We start from the raw sequence: 16,915 nt of genomic DNA on the forward strand, positions 1-16,915 counted from the left end.
TCCCATCTGTGCTTAGTATCCCACATCCATACATAAATCTGTTCATATTTATTTCCTACCAGATTATAAAAGAATTGAAGCCTCTTGTGTGGATATTTGTGCTACAGAACCTTCCTGAAGTGGCCTATCTAGTGTATCTTCTGTACAAGGTACTGTGACTTATCTATTGTGTCCGTCGTTTGACATGTGTCGATGTTCTGTGCTTAATTGTAAGAAAATATGGAGATCCTTTCCCCCGCTTCCTCTGCACTTGCCGCCTTTGATCCCCTGCCACCCACGGAGCTCCAGTTCCGCAGCGCAGTACCTATGGAGTCAAAGTAGACAGGTGAAAATGCTTGCTTAGCCAATCAGTAACTGCAATACAACACACTCCTCCAGCAGTACCAAACAGCACAGTACAACATACTCCTCCAACAGTACCAAACAGCACAGTACAACATACTCCTCCAGCAGTACCAAACAGCACAGCACAGTACAACATACTCCTCCAGCAGTACCAAACAGCACAGCACAGTACAGTACAACATACTCCTCCAGCAGTACCAAACAGCACAGTACAGTACAACATACTCCTCCAGCAGTACCAAACAGCACAGCACAGTACAGTACAACATACTCCTCCAGCAGTACCAAACAGCACAGCACAGTACAACACACTCCTCCAGCAGTACCAAACAGCACAGCACAGTACAACATACTCCACCAGCACTACCAAACAGCACAGCACAGTACAACATACTCCTCCAGCAGTACCAAACAGCACAGCACAGTGCAATGCAACATACTCCACCAGCAGTACCAAACAGCACAGCACAGTGCAATGCAACATACTCCACCAGCAGTACCAAACAGGACAGCACAGTACAACATACTCCACCAGCAGTACCAAACAGCACAGCACAGTACAACATACTCCTCCAGCAGTACCAAACAGTACAGTACAGTACAACATACTCCTCCAGCAGTACCAAACAGCACAGTACAGTACAGTACAGTACAGTACAACATACTCCTCCAGCAGTACCAAACAGTACAGTACAGTACAACATACTCCTCCAGCAGTACCAAACAGCACAGTACAGTACAACATACTCCTCCAGCAGTACCAAACAGCACAGTACAGTACAGTACAGTACAACATACTCCTCCAGCAGTACCAAACAGCACAGCACAGTACAACACACTCCTCCAGCAGTACCAAACAGCACAGCACAGTACAACATACTCCACCAGCACTACCAAACAGCACAGCACAGTGCAATGCAACATACTCCACCAGCAGTACCAAACAGCACAGCACAGTGCAATGCAACATACTCCACCAGCAGTACCAAACAGGACAGCACAGTACAACATACTCCACCAGCAGTACCAAACAGCACAGCACAGTACAACATACTCCTCCAGCAGTACCAAACAGCACAGTACAGTACAGTACAGTACAACATACTCCTCCAGCAGTACCAAACAGCACAGTACAGTACAACATACTCCTCCAGCAGTACCAAACAGCACAGTACAGTACAACATACTCCTCCAGCAGTACCAAACAGCACAGTACAGTACAACATACTCCTCCAGCAGTACCAAACAGCACAGTACAGTACAACATACTCCTCCAGCAGTACCAAACAGCACAGTACAATACAACATACTCCAGCAGCAGTACTGAACAGCGCAGTCTAATACAACATACTCCTCCACACAGCACAACATACCTCTAAAAGTACCAGAATCATAGTACAGCACATCCCGCTGTACCAAGCAGCACAACATATGTGTCTAGTAGTACCAAGTACCACAGTGCAGCACAGCATACGTGTCTAGTAGTACCAAGTACCACAGTGCAGCACAGCATACGTGTCTAGTAGTACCAAGTACCACAGTGCAGGACAGCATACGTGTCTAGTAGTACCAAGCACCACAGTGCAGCAAATCAAGAGCGCTAAGACTACCTAAAGCTATAGTTCCCTCACCAACCAGTGCCAACAAGTGGCAGCTCTAACCTAGGGTGTACAATAAAAGGGTTTAGCTAGCTTGCAGCATGTATTTTGCAATGAGCACTATATGGAGATTAGGTTGAAACTTACACAAAAGCTGGATATGTCTGAACAGGCGTTCCCATACATCTGCCTTAGGAATGTGTTCAGACACCTGTCACCTTTCTCTATTCTATTTCTATACGCTCCCAGTTTCACTACAGAAACCAGTAGAACACCTATGCTTCCAGCCATAACAATGACAGGATGCTGCTTACCAGTCACCAGCAGTGCAGTACACAATGTTCACCACAAGCCTTTCCCACTGGTTACTGTGTCATCTTTACATGGGATATTCAGGCCAAAGTGTTGATAAGAATAGCCGAATTGTGTTACTTGTGTTACTTGTCCAGCACTGGCCCTATAACATGTTCTGTGGTTTTCCTGTGCTTGTCCTCCATGATGTGTGTGTTAGAGGGTCCTGGGAGTTGGCCTTGTCCATCATGTTGTAGTAGGGTCCGTTCACTTCCTTTGTGCTTCTCTATCAGGTGGCGGTGGAATGGGGCGCTGGCGGCTCCTACACACTAGAAGCTGCCGCTGTGATGGGCTCCATCATCTCTGTGGCTATTAAATCTGTGCTGTTCTGGTCTCTGTACCGCGTGTATCGGAGCTTCGGCCAAGGACTAAGAGAGAGAAGTAAGTGTGATCTGTCTTCTATGTGTATGTACAAGCGGGTGTGAAGCTGTGGGAACTTTGTAAAGTATGAGAACTAGATATATGGGAGTACAATGGGAAAAATGCACACCGGCCCCTCATCCTCAACTACTACCTCCATCTTATATGTATGCATAATGCTGTCCAGAAGTTCTTTGAATCAGTCTATGTACTGTATTAGACATTAGTATAAAAGAAAACTATTACTCCTTGTAGGCGTCAGGCTATGAATTCAAAGTAATGGCAGCCTATCAATAAGGTCATCGGTCTACAGCAGGGATGGGGAACCTTCGGGCCTCCAGCTGTTGCAAAACTACAATTCCCATCATGCCTGGACAGCCAAAGCTTTGCTTTGGCTGTCCAGGCATGATGGGAATTGTAGTTTTGCAACAGCTGGAGGGCCGAAGGTTCCTCATCCCTGGTCTACAGAATTGACAGACAAGCATTGCAATTGTACTGCTGTGAAAGTCCATAGTACTTTCAGTAGCTAAAACATGTCTGCACACTTCGATTGAGTCCTAGCTACCCTTTTTTTTCCATCTTGACAAGTTCCGCGCTATCTGCTTTTCCATGCCAAGACAATAGGATCAGCTGATACATGAGCATTTGCTCCTTTGTTGTCTGATCGCTGGTCTGTTATACAAGGCAACATCTGCCTGTTGTGTATGTATAACACCCAAAGCTTCTATGTCTAGGGATCTGCTATGAGTGTTGACAGCTCTGGTAGATCAGCACAGTAATAAACATGTGTTTTCAATCCTATACAGTGTTTTCTTCCTATGGAAGGATTGATTCCTAAAAGCATTGAGCGATAATTCTGGAAGACCTTGTTGACCTGCCAGGACGGACTGTTGTAATCCTGCCATTATGGAGGTGGGAGGTAACGTGTAGCCTCGCTGCGCACTCCGGAGCCGTCTGTCAAAGGGAAGAATCAGCTTTTAATCGCCAAACCCTTGAGTTTTCCTCTTTCCACTACTGCAGCACATTGCAGCCACTTTCTGTACTTCTTGTACTGTTTGCACTGGCCTGTGCCATAGATTTGTCTTTGAACATTTGCAGTTTGTGATCTACATGCATCACTGGGTAACAGCAGATTACGTTGCTTATATGTAACATAACATGGTAAGTACGTAGTCCTCCATACATACTGATCTGCATTCACAATTAATTGCTATTAGTGACATTTGCTGACACTTGCTCAGTCTCTGACCCATCATATCCTTTGCTGTACTGCATTCTGGGAGATGTGATGCTGCTGTGATGGTGTCGGCATATCTCCCAAGAGGCAAAAAAGCAAAGTGGGCTATAACCTATACCTGGCTTGGATATCCTATGTTGCAGAATGTGAATTGGTCTGTTTAATCTATATGCATTGCCGACATGGAGAGCTCTCCTATGACTTGAGTTGAGTGGATGTAGGTGAGAAAGAGGACCTGTCATGTCCTGGACAACCCATTAAAGAAAATCTATATCATGTTTAGAGCTGAGGACATGGACATATAGCTGATGGGTATCATTTGTTATAGCTCCCTGTTTACAAAGTTATAAAATCGCGTTTTTCTTCCAAACTCAAGTGTCAGAGGTAGTTCTAAATCTGTATCATGTACGTCTCTTTGATTCCCCACCTGTCCCTGCTTGGCTTCCATCTTTGAGCCCTATACATCAATGATGCAGGGCAGAGAGAGGTAGGGGAGGGAAGAGGAGTGCATGCTGCTTCTCAGTCTGCCCTCTGTGATCCTTGAGCTTAGAAGGAAAACATTTTTTTATAACTTAGTTGGTATAACCTTACTGGTCTCTTAGCTGATAGCTGTTAGTAAGGTTATAAAATCATATTTTCCTGCCAATCTCAGGTGTCAAAGAGGTGCTGCCGAGCTGCAGCATGCCTGCTTCCTCCCCCCAGGTTTCTGTCCCTGAGTCCTGTACTTCAGCTATGCAGGGCAGTGAACGGTAGGGGAGAGAGGAGGCATGTATACTGCTGCTCAGAATGCCCTTAATGGCTCTTAAGCTTATAGGAAAAACATGATTTTATAACTTTTAACAGCCATCAACTAAGAGACAGGCATTACTTATGTTATCACTTATCTGCAGCAGCTCTGAGCATGATATAGAGTTGATAGATTCCCCTAAATATAGTCACCACCTAGTGATTGCTATGTGGACTATCATTTCTGCTATATAGCTTGCACATTTAACTCCACTGTCTTTACCTCCTTAGGATAATGAATATTAGTATTGCCATTTCAAGTAGTTTACATTTGCACCTACACAGTGGTTCTAAGCCATCTCTACATGGATCCATATGGTCCCTGCACTTCCACGCCCGCTTGTCCTAATGTTGTGTAATCTCTGGTTGCAAGGGACAAACTACCTAACAACCCCATCTGGAAAGCTGGTGTCCAGGGGTCCCACAGCAATGAGCTGATTGTTGGGGGTGATCAGTGCACAACCCTATTTTATAGCAATTTAAAGGACCAGAACATGTGCTGTGTAGCTATCAGATGTAGCCTGGCACCATTCATACATGCCTTCATTTGCAGCATAATGTGATTGAATCAAGGGCTCGAGAGTGATGGATGTTATATATGTGTGACTGTTCTGGATGCGCAGCCTGTTTTATATACTAAGAACAGAGTAATATAGACATCAGAGTAGGATGCTCCGCAGTGCAGCCTCTGATATATAGGCTATAAGGGATATATTGTATTTTTCCATACAGAGAATTGCAGTCACTAATCTATGGTTTGAAGCTTAAGATTTTGTGTGTGTCCTTTGTTATAATATTCCTGAGTAGGGATACTCGCCAATGGAAACGCTTGGTGGATTGTTGTCACATTGTTTCATTGACAGGCAGTGTAATATGTGACCACAACATGGCCGTTCTTACTAGCTTGTGTACTGTATCTTCCATACTTATTATGTTTATGTGTTTTTATAACCTGTAAAACAGAAATATATGAGAGGTTATCCAGTCTAATTAAACTGATGGCCTGTCCTCAAATTGCCGCTTGCATGGGACAACGCGGCAGTGTCTTGCACCATTACTACTAATAGTACGGCATTGCAAGAAGAGGCTGCAGCCCACAAGCACCAGCTGGTCGGCTGGGGTGCTGGGAGTCGGACCTCAGTGATGGCCTGTTCTGAGGTTAGACCATCCACTTAACTAGGCTGGGAAACCCGTTTTAATATGAAGTATTTTCTGTAAGGGCGTTCTATATTGCCACCATTATACCTCCCATTGAATCATGTTAAGTTTTGGTACATCTGGCAAAGCTGCTTGACAACTCCTAAAAGTCAGGTGAGTTACAAGAAATTTTAAATGTCCTATAATAAGAATAGAGACTGGTGTAAAGTAAAACAGTAGCCATCAGAGGCCTTCTTTAACTATAGGACTGCCATATTCAGATGGTTTGATTCTGATTGGTCGCCCGGCTTCTCCATTGTTACTTGCACTCATTTGTATCCGTAATCTTTGTGTTATGTCACATTGTCGTCCTTACAAATACGATTCGTTTATTGCCAAAGCTTTAAGGAAAAACCTAATGCCCGAACTGTGACTAATGGCTGTATGACGTAATGGGATATATATATTCATTTTTATACAATCTGTATGTTTTTAATAAAATTGCTGTTGTATTGCAGACAATATCTTGGCTATGACTATCATCCTCGCTGAGAGAAAGATAGGTTTTTAGGTTTTGTCTTCATCTGTAATATTTAGTTGTCCCTGAGATAGTAGGTAGAGACATAGACTAGCTGCTATTATGTCTCCCATACACCGCACATACAAGAGGTCTTGTCCCCCTATATCTCTGTAGCACACCATTAGCAGAAGCATGGAGGACATTATAGGGAAGTACTGAGTAGTCAAAGCTGTAAATCCAGCCAACACTTACAGAAGATATTAGCAGTCTATATCTATCCATTCTCTGCCCCTTTCCCCAGATATCTGTGGGTGTCATGTAACCTTAGGCTGCATTCACACGTTCCGTGACGTTGTCTGTGACAACGGATCAGTGATCATGGATAACTTTATAGCTCATTGCTTTCTATTGAAATATTCCGATGGTGTTTTTTCACAGATCCATAATCTGTTGTGTCAAGAAAATAGGACATGTCATAACTCGGACGAGATCAATGAAAAGATTCCCCTATAGAAGTTTATAAGATCCGTGTTTTTAAAGGAGTGCAACGGATCTGACATTCGTGTACACCTGTGCAAAACACAGATTTGATGTTATCAGAGTTATTTAAGAAGCTTTAAACAGATCCTTGAAAAACATAAACATGGATGCAAAATGGATTTTTTTTCACTGATCACGGGACGAGACGATTATCGGTCGGATAATTGTTAACGATAAACAATTTTTACCTTTAAAATTACTGCTAACATCCCTTTAACTACTGTAAGTTTACTTCCAGCCACGAGTAGAAAATGTAATTTTAGATGACAAAAAACAGCTGATCAGCACCAGAGACGATCAGCTGATCATCCTAGCAAATGTATTTTCAACATTGTTGCCTGTGGATATTGTCTGTAATGACATCTACACTTGCACATACATAGTCTTCCTCCCGCATCTCTGCTGCCCTGATAAACAGATCAAACTACGTGTACAGTATAGATTAGAAAGAAGCAGCTATTGAGAAACAAAAGCAGTAGAACCTACTATACGGAATAGCTTGGGGTTGTGAAAGTTTAACAGAACTGAATCCTCCCCCAGTCCATGGTGCTTTCCCATAATCCCTTATGATATGTGGTAAAGCTGCATGATACTTATTAAAGGGGTAGTTCATAATAAAATTTCTTTATCAACTGGTACCAGAGATTTATAACTTCTATAAAAAAAAAAATCTCGTCTTACAATACTTATCAGCTGCTGTATGTCCTGCAGGAAGTGATGTATTCTTTCCAGTCTGGCGAGCACAAGATGTTTTCTTTGGGGATTGGCTACTTCTCTGGACAGTTCATGTCATGGACAGAGGTGGCAGCAGAGAGCACTGTGTCAGACTGGAGATAATACACCACTTCCTGCAGGACACACAGCTGCTGATAAGTACTGGAAGAATTGAGATTTATTTTTACAAAATCTCTTAACTAACTACCTCTTTAAAGGGGTACTCCAGCGGAGGGGGCTATTTTGGGATCTAGCCAGGGAGGAGGTGGCGGAGAGAAAAGACGTCTACTTACCTCCCCGGATCCAGCGGCGGGTCCCATATTGCGGCGCTCCGGTGCCCGGCCACTTCCTAGTGTCTGACGCGAGCTCGAGATGTGACAGTAACAGAGGTGGGATCTGGGCGGACTTGAAACAGAGCCCGCCTCTGTCACTGACTGGCTGAGCGGACTTGAGACGTCATGTCTCGAGCTGACGTCTGACACCAGGAAGCCACCGGGGACCGGAGTGCCGCGATACGGGACCCACCATTGGATCCTAGGAGGTGAGTGGACGTCTTTTCTCTCAGCCACCTCCTCCCTGGCCAGATCCTAAAATAGCCCCCCCCCCCGCTGAAGTACCCCTTTAATGTCCTTCCTCATTAGGTTGTATGTCCCTTGCCCTATTTTCCTACAAGAAATGGTAATCACTACAATTTTACTGTACAGCAGTTGATGTATGTAAGAAAATAAATCTAATCTAAGTTAGTTCATAGGGCAAAGAAATGGGTGCGGAATACATCCTTCACCTCTGATTTTAGGAAATATATTCTGGTTGTAAAAAGGGATCGTTGGGTGGGTTCACACTACGGAACACGAGCGGAGAATTTCCGACGGATTCCATAGCTCGTACCCACACGCCTCTCCGCCCGGGCCATTGATAACCGTTCTATGCACGGCCAGGTTCTGCATTGACATGTCAATTCTTTAGGCGGAATCCACCTGTGCATAGAATGGTGGCTATGGCACGGGCGGAGAGGCACAAGGCTGTGAACGGGTACGAGTTACGGAATCCGTCGGAAATTCTTTGCTCGGGTTCCGTAGTGTGAACCTATCCTAACTATGTAAAAGTTCTCAGGAACTAGTTGTTCACTGTGTGATTGTTAGTGTCCCATGCTGGAAGAGCGCATCTCCTGTAACAAGATGCCTAGTATGACATTCCGCTTGGAAACCGGTGCACTCCTCTAGTACAGAGCCGAGACAGTTGATCTTACACACAGACACATTCAGCCATGGAGAACATCCATCGGCTTCACTACCATCAACCACAACTAGGACTGAGGCTATAGCAAGGCCCTCTCCTATCATCAAAAGTGGCAAGAGGTGCTTACAGTTTTGTGTGTGTACTACTACATCTCCTACAGTACTATAGAGACTATATTGGGAAGTAAGTCTATTAACAACGATTAGAGATGAGCGAACCTGGAGCATGCTCGAGTCGATCCGAACCCGAACTTTCAGCATTTGATTAGCGGTGGCTGCTGAAGTTGGATAAAGCCCTAAGATCTAGTCATTGGCTGTATCCATGTTTTCCAGACAACCTTAGAGCTTTATCCAAGTTCAGCAGCCGCCACTTATCAAATGCCGATCGTTTGGGTTCGGATCGACTCGAACCCGGTTCGCTCATCTCCAACAACGATATATCATTTATCTTAGCATACTTGAGTTTGAATGCAAACCTTGCACTAAGCACTTTTAAAGGAAACTGTCACTAGGTTTATGCTGCTTTAAATAAGGACTACAAGCGCTGAACGGTGTTATTACTTCATCATTACAGCATTCTGTTCAGACGTTCACCTGATATGCCACAGAATGGGCTTTGTGCTGCGCCATTCCCTCCAACCCCTAAAGATGACTGCTTATATGCAGTATGCCTAGCCAAGCGGCTACAGATTGTCAGTAGTCTGAGTGTGCATTACTTATGAATATCCAGGACTACTGGGCTCATGCACATAATGGAGAGGACTACTTATTGTCCATGTATTCAGGAGGATATCTCAGGATCAGCTGTACAGAACAATGTAAGTGATCCATCGTTCTGTTCAGCTTCTCTGTCAGTTTATGCTACCCTTAGGAAAGCATACTACTACTGACAGTCTCTTTGAGGACAATATACAGATGTGCATATGCCAATATGTGATAGACATTATTGGGCATTAAGACAACTGTTCAATTCACTACTTGTTTGTGCAATATTGCGTACATGTGTTCTATTAGTGTAGTGTAGACTAATATACAAATACACAAGGGCCCTGTGTGTGTGTTTTTTTTTTTTTTTTTACTGTATGTTTTTATGATCTCATGATTTTTAATTTATTATATAAACTTTTTTTAAGCTGTTGGTATTTGGGGTATATCTTTATCTTTTCTTTGCTATAACCTAGAGAATTGGTTACTTTTTCTGGATATATTTCCACTTCTCCCCTAGAGCTCGGGGAAGACTTTACCATTCAGCTTGGTTGTTGTTTGCGGTGGTTATGAGCCACGCTGCATTGTATACTTCAGAATAGAATCTACAATACAAACTGTAACAAAAAGTCTTCACAATTTATGCAAATATGAAATTGAACAATACAACAGATTTCTTAGCAGATGGAACCGGTTGCTTAACAGTTTAGAACAAAGAGAAACATATAGAACAAACAATGCAACAAGTAATGCTACAAAAATACATGTAAAAATGGACGATCTGGAAACCAGGACACAACATTTACAATTCAACATAGAAGACTAGATGATGCAGAAACCATTGGGCTTCATGTGGCATTTCTCATCTCTTGCATTTTCCTATTGTGAAGGCTAAATGTACACTAGACTGATTTTCTGTGGAAGTTTGCATTGAAAATCCTCAGCGGTATACAGTACATGCACAGTAGATTTTTACCATCTCATCTACACACAGTGGAAACGTGCCTATTCTCCGCTCCACATCAAGACTTAGGTCTTTCTTACTGTGGATGCACCAGAATGGAGTACAAGCCAGTATAACCGGGGTGGATATACAACTTCTTGCTGTCCATCTGTGTAGCAACATGCATTGAAATGGTTGTATGTAAAGAATATATAGGTAACTGATTGCAGAAAATAAACAGACACTAAATTGTATCTACAGGTCAGAAGCAGAAAGCAAGAGAGGACAGATGCCTGTATATACAAAGGAGTCCCAGAAAGATACCCTGATCATGTCCGCATTGTCCCCTCCCCCTCAAGGTGCCAATATAAAAAGTGCTCTATTTGAATAGGGTGACCTGACCTTCTCAGTAATCCTGACTGGTATGAAGGGTTCAGGCCATTCCTTTAAGTGCTTTTAATAAATAATTAAAGGGGATATGTCACCAATTTCACACTGTCTTATCAAGGCAGCATACGTTAGTCACAGAGACCCTGGTTACAAGGCTGTTTTATTTAGCACTGTTTAAAAGGAAAACAGTGCAAAGGATGAAGGTAAGAAAACTACTTTCTTCCTCAGCATCTTTGACCCTATGGGAACATAACAGCAGGTTAGAGTCTTCCAACCTGCTGTTACTTTCTTTTGAGGGTGCGTTCACACGTTCAGGAGTTGATGGTGCTGATTCAAAGCAAACCTGCTGCAGATCCTGTATGTGTGAACCCACCCTTAATGCAGTTCCTATAATAATAGTGTTTGTGTATTCTCTGTATTAGGCTGGGGCTATACTGTGTGCAGTTTTGCACTCAAGGAAAGTATGTGGAACACACTGCTATCCCCAATTGGCAGCAACACAACAGTTTCAAGACATCCATCAGCAATGGACTTCTTGCAACTTCAGGGTTGCTGTAGCTCCAGCCTTGTGAGTGTGCTCAGCAATTGTGGATAATTATTTGGTGCCGTTTGGCATCTGTCTATACAGAAAGCTGCCAGTCTGTAGAAGTGGCAGCGTTGTATAGGATATCCATGAATTCAGCAGGAGTTCATGGGTACAGCTACTGAAAGGGAAGTCATATGAAACCATTGCTCACCTGTCATATCTAGTGCTGATGTACTGGTGGTCCCCCATTTTAACACCGAAGCCAGAGACTGGCCTCCAGAGTGATGCAAGCAATCAACTACAGCATGCCTTGTCACAGATGTACATAACAATCACTGAATGGCAAGAAAAATGGGAGAGACCACCCAGACATCAGTGCAGGGTGTAACAGGTCAGGATGGGTTTGTTATTTTTCAGCCTTTCCTTTAGGTTATTCATATAGAACTTTCTTAGGGTGCGTTTACACAGACATTTATCTGACAGATCTTTGAAGCCAAAGCTAGTAATGGATTTGAAAAGAGGAGAAATGTCAGTCTTTCCTTTATGACTTGCTGTCTGTTTATAGTCTGTTCCTGGTTTTGGCTTCAAAGATCTGTAAGATAAATCTGTCTGTGTAAACACACCATAAGACAACCCCTTTGACCCCGGAAGACTTGTATACACAAGAATGTGAATGATGAGGGCAGTCCTCATTGCACTGTGCATGTGGGGATTCTGCTGTATATGTAGCACAGCCAAGGTAACGTTCATTTCCTTAGTGGACACAGAAGCAGCACAGTGATAAAAAGATAAAACCAGGAGAGAATATAAAAGGCAAAACAAAGTAACCGGGTAGATTTGTCACAGTGTTGGTTGTAATGGTGGCTGATGGAAAAGTCTATTCGATCATATTATAAATACAAAAATAATAATACAAAGGCGCTGTACAGAAGGTGCTGCAGGAGAGCATATGATCCTTACATTGTATTAACTATGTGTACCCCAACCTATAGATCCACCCATTCATACATCCAATGATGATGCCAGCCAGGTCCAGAAGTGGTGGTGGGAGTTACGACGGATCTAGTTGCCCAGGCACCATACCAGTTCCGCCTGCCCCATTGACTCGATGATATTCTGAAGCACAATCCGCCGTCTGCTCAAAGCATTGATGCAGAATCTTACAAAAAAAGCAAGCGGCAGCATCCAGTGGAAAACATAATGAGGAGCTGGGGGTTGTACAGGGGTTAATAAATGAAGGATATATCTTATGTACAATATGTATATCACAGATTCCACAAAATAGGCTCCGAAGATGTAAGAACAAATATTTTTATAGGATTTTTTTTCTGGTATGGGACAATTAATTATAAAATGTAAACAACTCTACGTAACCGCATGGCTGCCGGCCTCCACTGTATGGTGTTGGCGGACAATACGGTGCAGGCCGCCCCGGCAGCAGGCGGTCATCTCATTTATTGTTTGAAGTTTCATTAATAAGAAACAAATATAAACTTCTTTCTTAAAACCTTAAGAGAGAACGCTAGTTTAGATAAATAAAGGAAGCTGGTTGTCGCTTTTGACCAGCACCTTGTAGCTGGTGGCTTTAAAAAGAAAAAGAAAGAAATAAGCACTTTTGTCTGATTTGGTCTATTGTAGTCCATGAACGGGCGCGTATTACAAGGAAAGAGATCCATTTCATTGAAAAGAGGTACGGCCCAGGGTTCAGAGTCTCTGAGATCCGGCCATCGCTAGTACTCCTCTTCCTCTTCACCTGTGAAATGGTTTTGTTTCTTTCTGACGTTCCAATGTAAACACTCGGCCAGGCTGTCGAACCAGTCGTTTACCGGGTCTCGGAAACAGATGGAAGGGACTGGGTAACAAGAGGTAGTAATGCTAATACTGCAATGACAAGAGGGAAAATGGACTTTAGGATCAAGGTCATAAAAACTGCAAAACATTATAAGTACCAGCCGCAGAGCCGGAGCCCTGTGCCTGCGGAATCATGTATACAGTACAGCAGAGGGCTAGAACTGATACCATAGAAACTATAGTGCTATACAAAGGCAAACCATTAAAAAACATAATAATTAAAAAAAAGGTTGAATAACCCCTTTTCAGTCAATTTTAAAAATCACTGGTGCTTCCATGCAAGTCTTTATACTTCCTTGTCCTTCAAAAAAAAAAAAAAAAAAAAAAAAAGCACACGTGGCTGCTGCAGTCAATGACCTGTTACAACAGTCACATGTCCATGTCAAGAGTGGCCAGGAGGAGAGATGCCTGCCATTTCCAAGCTTCCTAGGCTATGTCAATCACTGGCAGCCGCTTACACCTCTTCTCTCACGTTATAGTTTGTGTCACTGTCACAGAGCCCCAATCCTGATTCACAGCACTTTCTGGATTGGGGTCAGCATGAAGCATTGCCTGCTCAGCCCGTAAGGTTAGACACTGCTACTGCTGCCTGACTGACTAAGCAGGCAACGTCTCATGGCTCCATGACAGCAGAGATCTATACCATGAGCTGCTTTATCTGCACCGCTTATTTACCTGTCTCCATGGCAGACCTCCTGCCTCTTCCTACCATCAAATGAGACCCAAGCTGTGTTTCGTGCATCCGGTGAAAGCATTATCTAAAAGGAAAAAAAAGGAATGGGAAAGCTTTATATAATTTCACATATAAAGTCACTTTAGAAAAAACAGCAGCACAATATACCATGTCATCCTAACTGGCCGACCACTGTTTTGTGTACGCTAAAAAAACCACGTCCATTTTTTTTTTTTTTAAATAATGGGATCAACAGATCAATGGAAAAACGGATCAAAACAGATTGCACACAATTGCATCTGTTTTTCGCAAAAAAGGATATAAAAAAAACGGACAGCAAAAACAGTGTGAACCCAACCTAATGGGATAGTCTTATCTTAGACATTTATCGTGTTAACTCCTACACCATAACTATCCCTGATCTGCATAATGGGGAATCCTTGTATGGCTGGACAGGTAGACACCGAATAAACACTGAACTTCACATCTACACATACCTACAGAGGAAATACCAGAAAATGCTGTTTCTTATTACTGACACATTTTCACCTCTAGAGGGAGAAACTCATGGAATCATCCGACATTAGCATCTATGCAGTGCCTTAGTATAACTAGTGTATGCATTACATGAAAACAAGTCTAGATTTCATAAACATTTCTATGTCTAAGACTATGTTGCTTAGATCAGTTGTATTGCGGGGTTAAGACATCACCATTATGGCGATTGGTATATCCCAAGGTAAAGCTTTTTTTTTTTTTTAATTAATAACTATAACACCACAAATATAATTTTACCTAAAAATAGGTCAATATATGGCAGAAAAGAGGGGGGAAAATGGTTTTTGGTTGTTGTAGTTGTAATCACTGCTGCCTATGGCAAGTCTCCAAAGTGAATTCTTATTGGATTAAGCCTCCACCCCAAACGAGCCTTTCAGCTTCAACCAGCTTGATTTACTAGCGCAGTCCTGGCATTACTCCGGGTGGCGTTCAGTGTGAATGGATTAATAACAACAAATACACATCGTAACCAAGAGCAGATGGGAACGTGCCCGAAGAAATTCACAGCGTGTGATATATGAAACCTACCTTTAACTCCACCCCAGCAGGTACTACTATTGGTCGGAAGGACAGAGAATGGGGACAGATGGGGGTGATCATAATGGCTGGTACGTTTGGATGAATCATGGAGGCTCCCGCTGCAGCTGCATAGGCCGTACTGCCAGTTGGGGTGGACACAATGATTCCTGAGGGGGAAGAAATTAAATAAGGCATATTAATGAAACGCCAAAATCCTAAAAAACTCACAAAATAACCCTAAACTGATCAACATAACAATAAACTTCGGCCATTATTAAAGTGAATCTAAAGGCCGGTACGGTTACAGATTCCCCTGTAGCGCCTCTCTCCCCGCCTCCATCTAGCCTTGGGGCATGCAGAAAATAGAAAGCTGCTGCAGGCCTAGGGCACAGATGCTCTAGGCCCCGCCTCATTGACTCTCCGCCAGAATAAACCTTACTGGCCCCAAGAAGAAAGGCCGACCCCGTGCCGGACATGGCGTGATGAAGTGTACAAAACGGTAGCGGCTGGTACAGAGACGCTTTAATATATATCAGCGCTCCACAGCCAAGGTGTAGAAATTGGAGCTACTGACATTTAGACTAGCGCTATACAGTGATTTCTGGTGGCACAGTGTAAGTGTCACAGTGTTGTAACCTGCAATCTTGGATGGATTTCTGGTGACTGTTAGTCATGTTCATGGCCACTTCAGGGGCACAACAGGACCACCAGTCACTTGCATTTATGGCCGAGCCATGCAGCAATCATAAAATGGTTGGTAGCCCCAGTCTTATGAGTGGCCTATCTACCTGAATGCTTACTCCACCTGGGTGGGTATGTATATCAGGAAGTCGGGGGACAAAGCCATCTTGTTCTGACAACCTTAATAATGATTGAAGTCTGTTCATTATAAAGTATTACCATCTCCTTGAACTGTAGTGATGAGATGCCCATCTAGGAAGACATCTACGTTAGATAGATAAGACGAAGGGCCTCTGTCCACCACCACTTCATTCAAGACCTGCAATTCCAAGATAAACACAAGTTTAACAAATTTTACTTCTAAGCAAAAAAGCAAAAAAAAAAAAAAAGGGACTTTCCTCAGACTTTGCAGATTTGCTGCGGAGAAGCAGCTTTTACACTGTAGAAGGATTTAAAAAAAATGTGCCCACAATGCCTCTCTTCTATGGCTAAAGGCAGCGATACTATAACAACAACATATTATGGACAAAACTATCACAGTTTTCAGATTCCATGAATTCTTTCCAAAAAGGAGGAGATATCTACAATTACCATAGCACATGGATGGCTTTGCTTTTCTAACGCTGTAGCTCATCTGTTAGCCATAAGCCAAGGTTTATGCACAAAAAAAATGGTGATCATAATTGTTAAGCAGAACCTATCCTCATGGGTGCAATCCAATGTCTATGACCTATCAGCAGTTCTGCAGAACAGTCACACCTACATACACAACATAACAGTGCCGTACATTGTTTAGTGGCCATGTAAGGTAACTGCAGCTCAGCTTTTGATTAAATGAATGGACGCTGTCTGCTTCTGGCTCTGTTCTCTATGAACATGCCCGAGCTGCAGATCTACAGAACATCTGATAGGCAGAGTGTCCCAGGAAACCCCTTTAAGCCACTACATCGCACCTGATACTTGGTTTGCTTGACATGCTCCTTCTCCTGCTGGTTGACGATAAGACCGTTCTCTTCCACACCGTTCTGAACTATGTTCTTCTTCTCTCGATGCTCCTTGTGCACTTTCACTTTTAGCCTGCTGCGGAGGACAAGTGCTGCATTACCTGGCCAAGGACAAGTCGATACGCAGATTAGATTTAGATGAAATAGTACAAAACCAAACTGCAGAAATAAACGTTATATTGCATATATAACTATATATTATCTTCACTGGACAACCTCATATATTGTGGTTTCCTTGC

General features: G+C 43.0%; 2 protein-coding genes across 6 annotated transcripts in view; one reads left to right on the forward strand and one right to left on the reverse strand.

Moving 5' to 3' along the window:
* Positions 1–4,818, forward strand: part of LOC138768922 (uncharacterized) — a 29,763-nt gene extending 24,945 nt beyond the window's left edge. For both annotated transcript variants that reach the window (XM_069946972.1, XM_069946973.1), the window contains exons 7-9: positions 63–149; positions 2,528–2,675; positions 3,461–4,818. In XM_069946972.1, the coding sequence (XP_069803073.1) occupies positions 63–149; positions 2,528–2,675; positions 3,461–3,492 (267 nt within the window). In that variant the 3' untranslated portion in view covers positions 3,493–4,818. The remainder of the gene's footprint in view (positions 1–62; positions 150–2,527; positions 2,676–3,460) is intronic.
* Positions 4,819–12,687: 7,869 nt separating this feature from the next.
* NADK (NAD kinase) overlaps positions 12,688–16,915 on the reverse strand; it is a 49,364-nt gene continuing 45,136 nt past the window's right edge. For all 4 annotated transcript variants that reach the window (XM_069946958.1, XM_069946956.1, XM_069946957.1 and 1 more), the window contains 5 exons: positions 16,626–16,777; positions 15,892–15,991; positions 15,001–15,158; positions 13,917–13,999; positions 12,688–13,271 (listed from right to left, as the gene is read on the reverse strand). In XM_069946958.1, the coding sequence (XP_069803059.1) occupies positions 13,121–13,271; positions 13,917–13,999; positions 15,001–15,158; positions 15,892–15,991; positions 16,626–16,777 (644 nt within the window). In that variant the 3' untranslated portion in view covers positions 12,688–13,120. The remainder of the gene's footprint in view (positions 13,272–13,916; positions 14,000–15,000; positions 15,159–15,891; positions 15,992–16,625; positions 16,778–16,915) is intronic.

Source organism: Dendropsophus ebraccatus, chromosome 12, assembly GCF_027789765.1.
Source record: "Dendropsophus ebraccatus isolate aDenEbr1 chromosome 12, aDenEbr1.pat, whole genome shotgun sequence".
In the NCBI taxonomy this organism is placed as follows: Eukaryota; Metazoa; Chordata; class Amphibia; order Anura; family Hylidae; genus Dendropsophus; species Dendropsophus ebraccatus.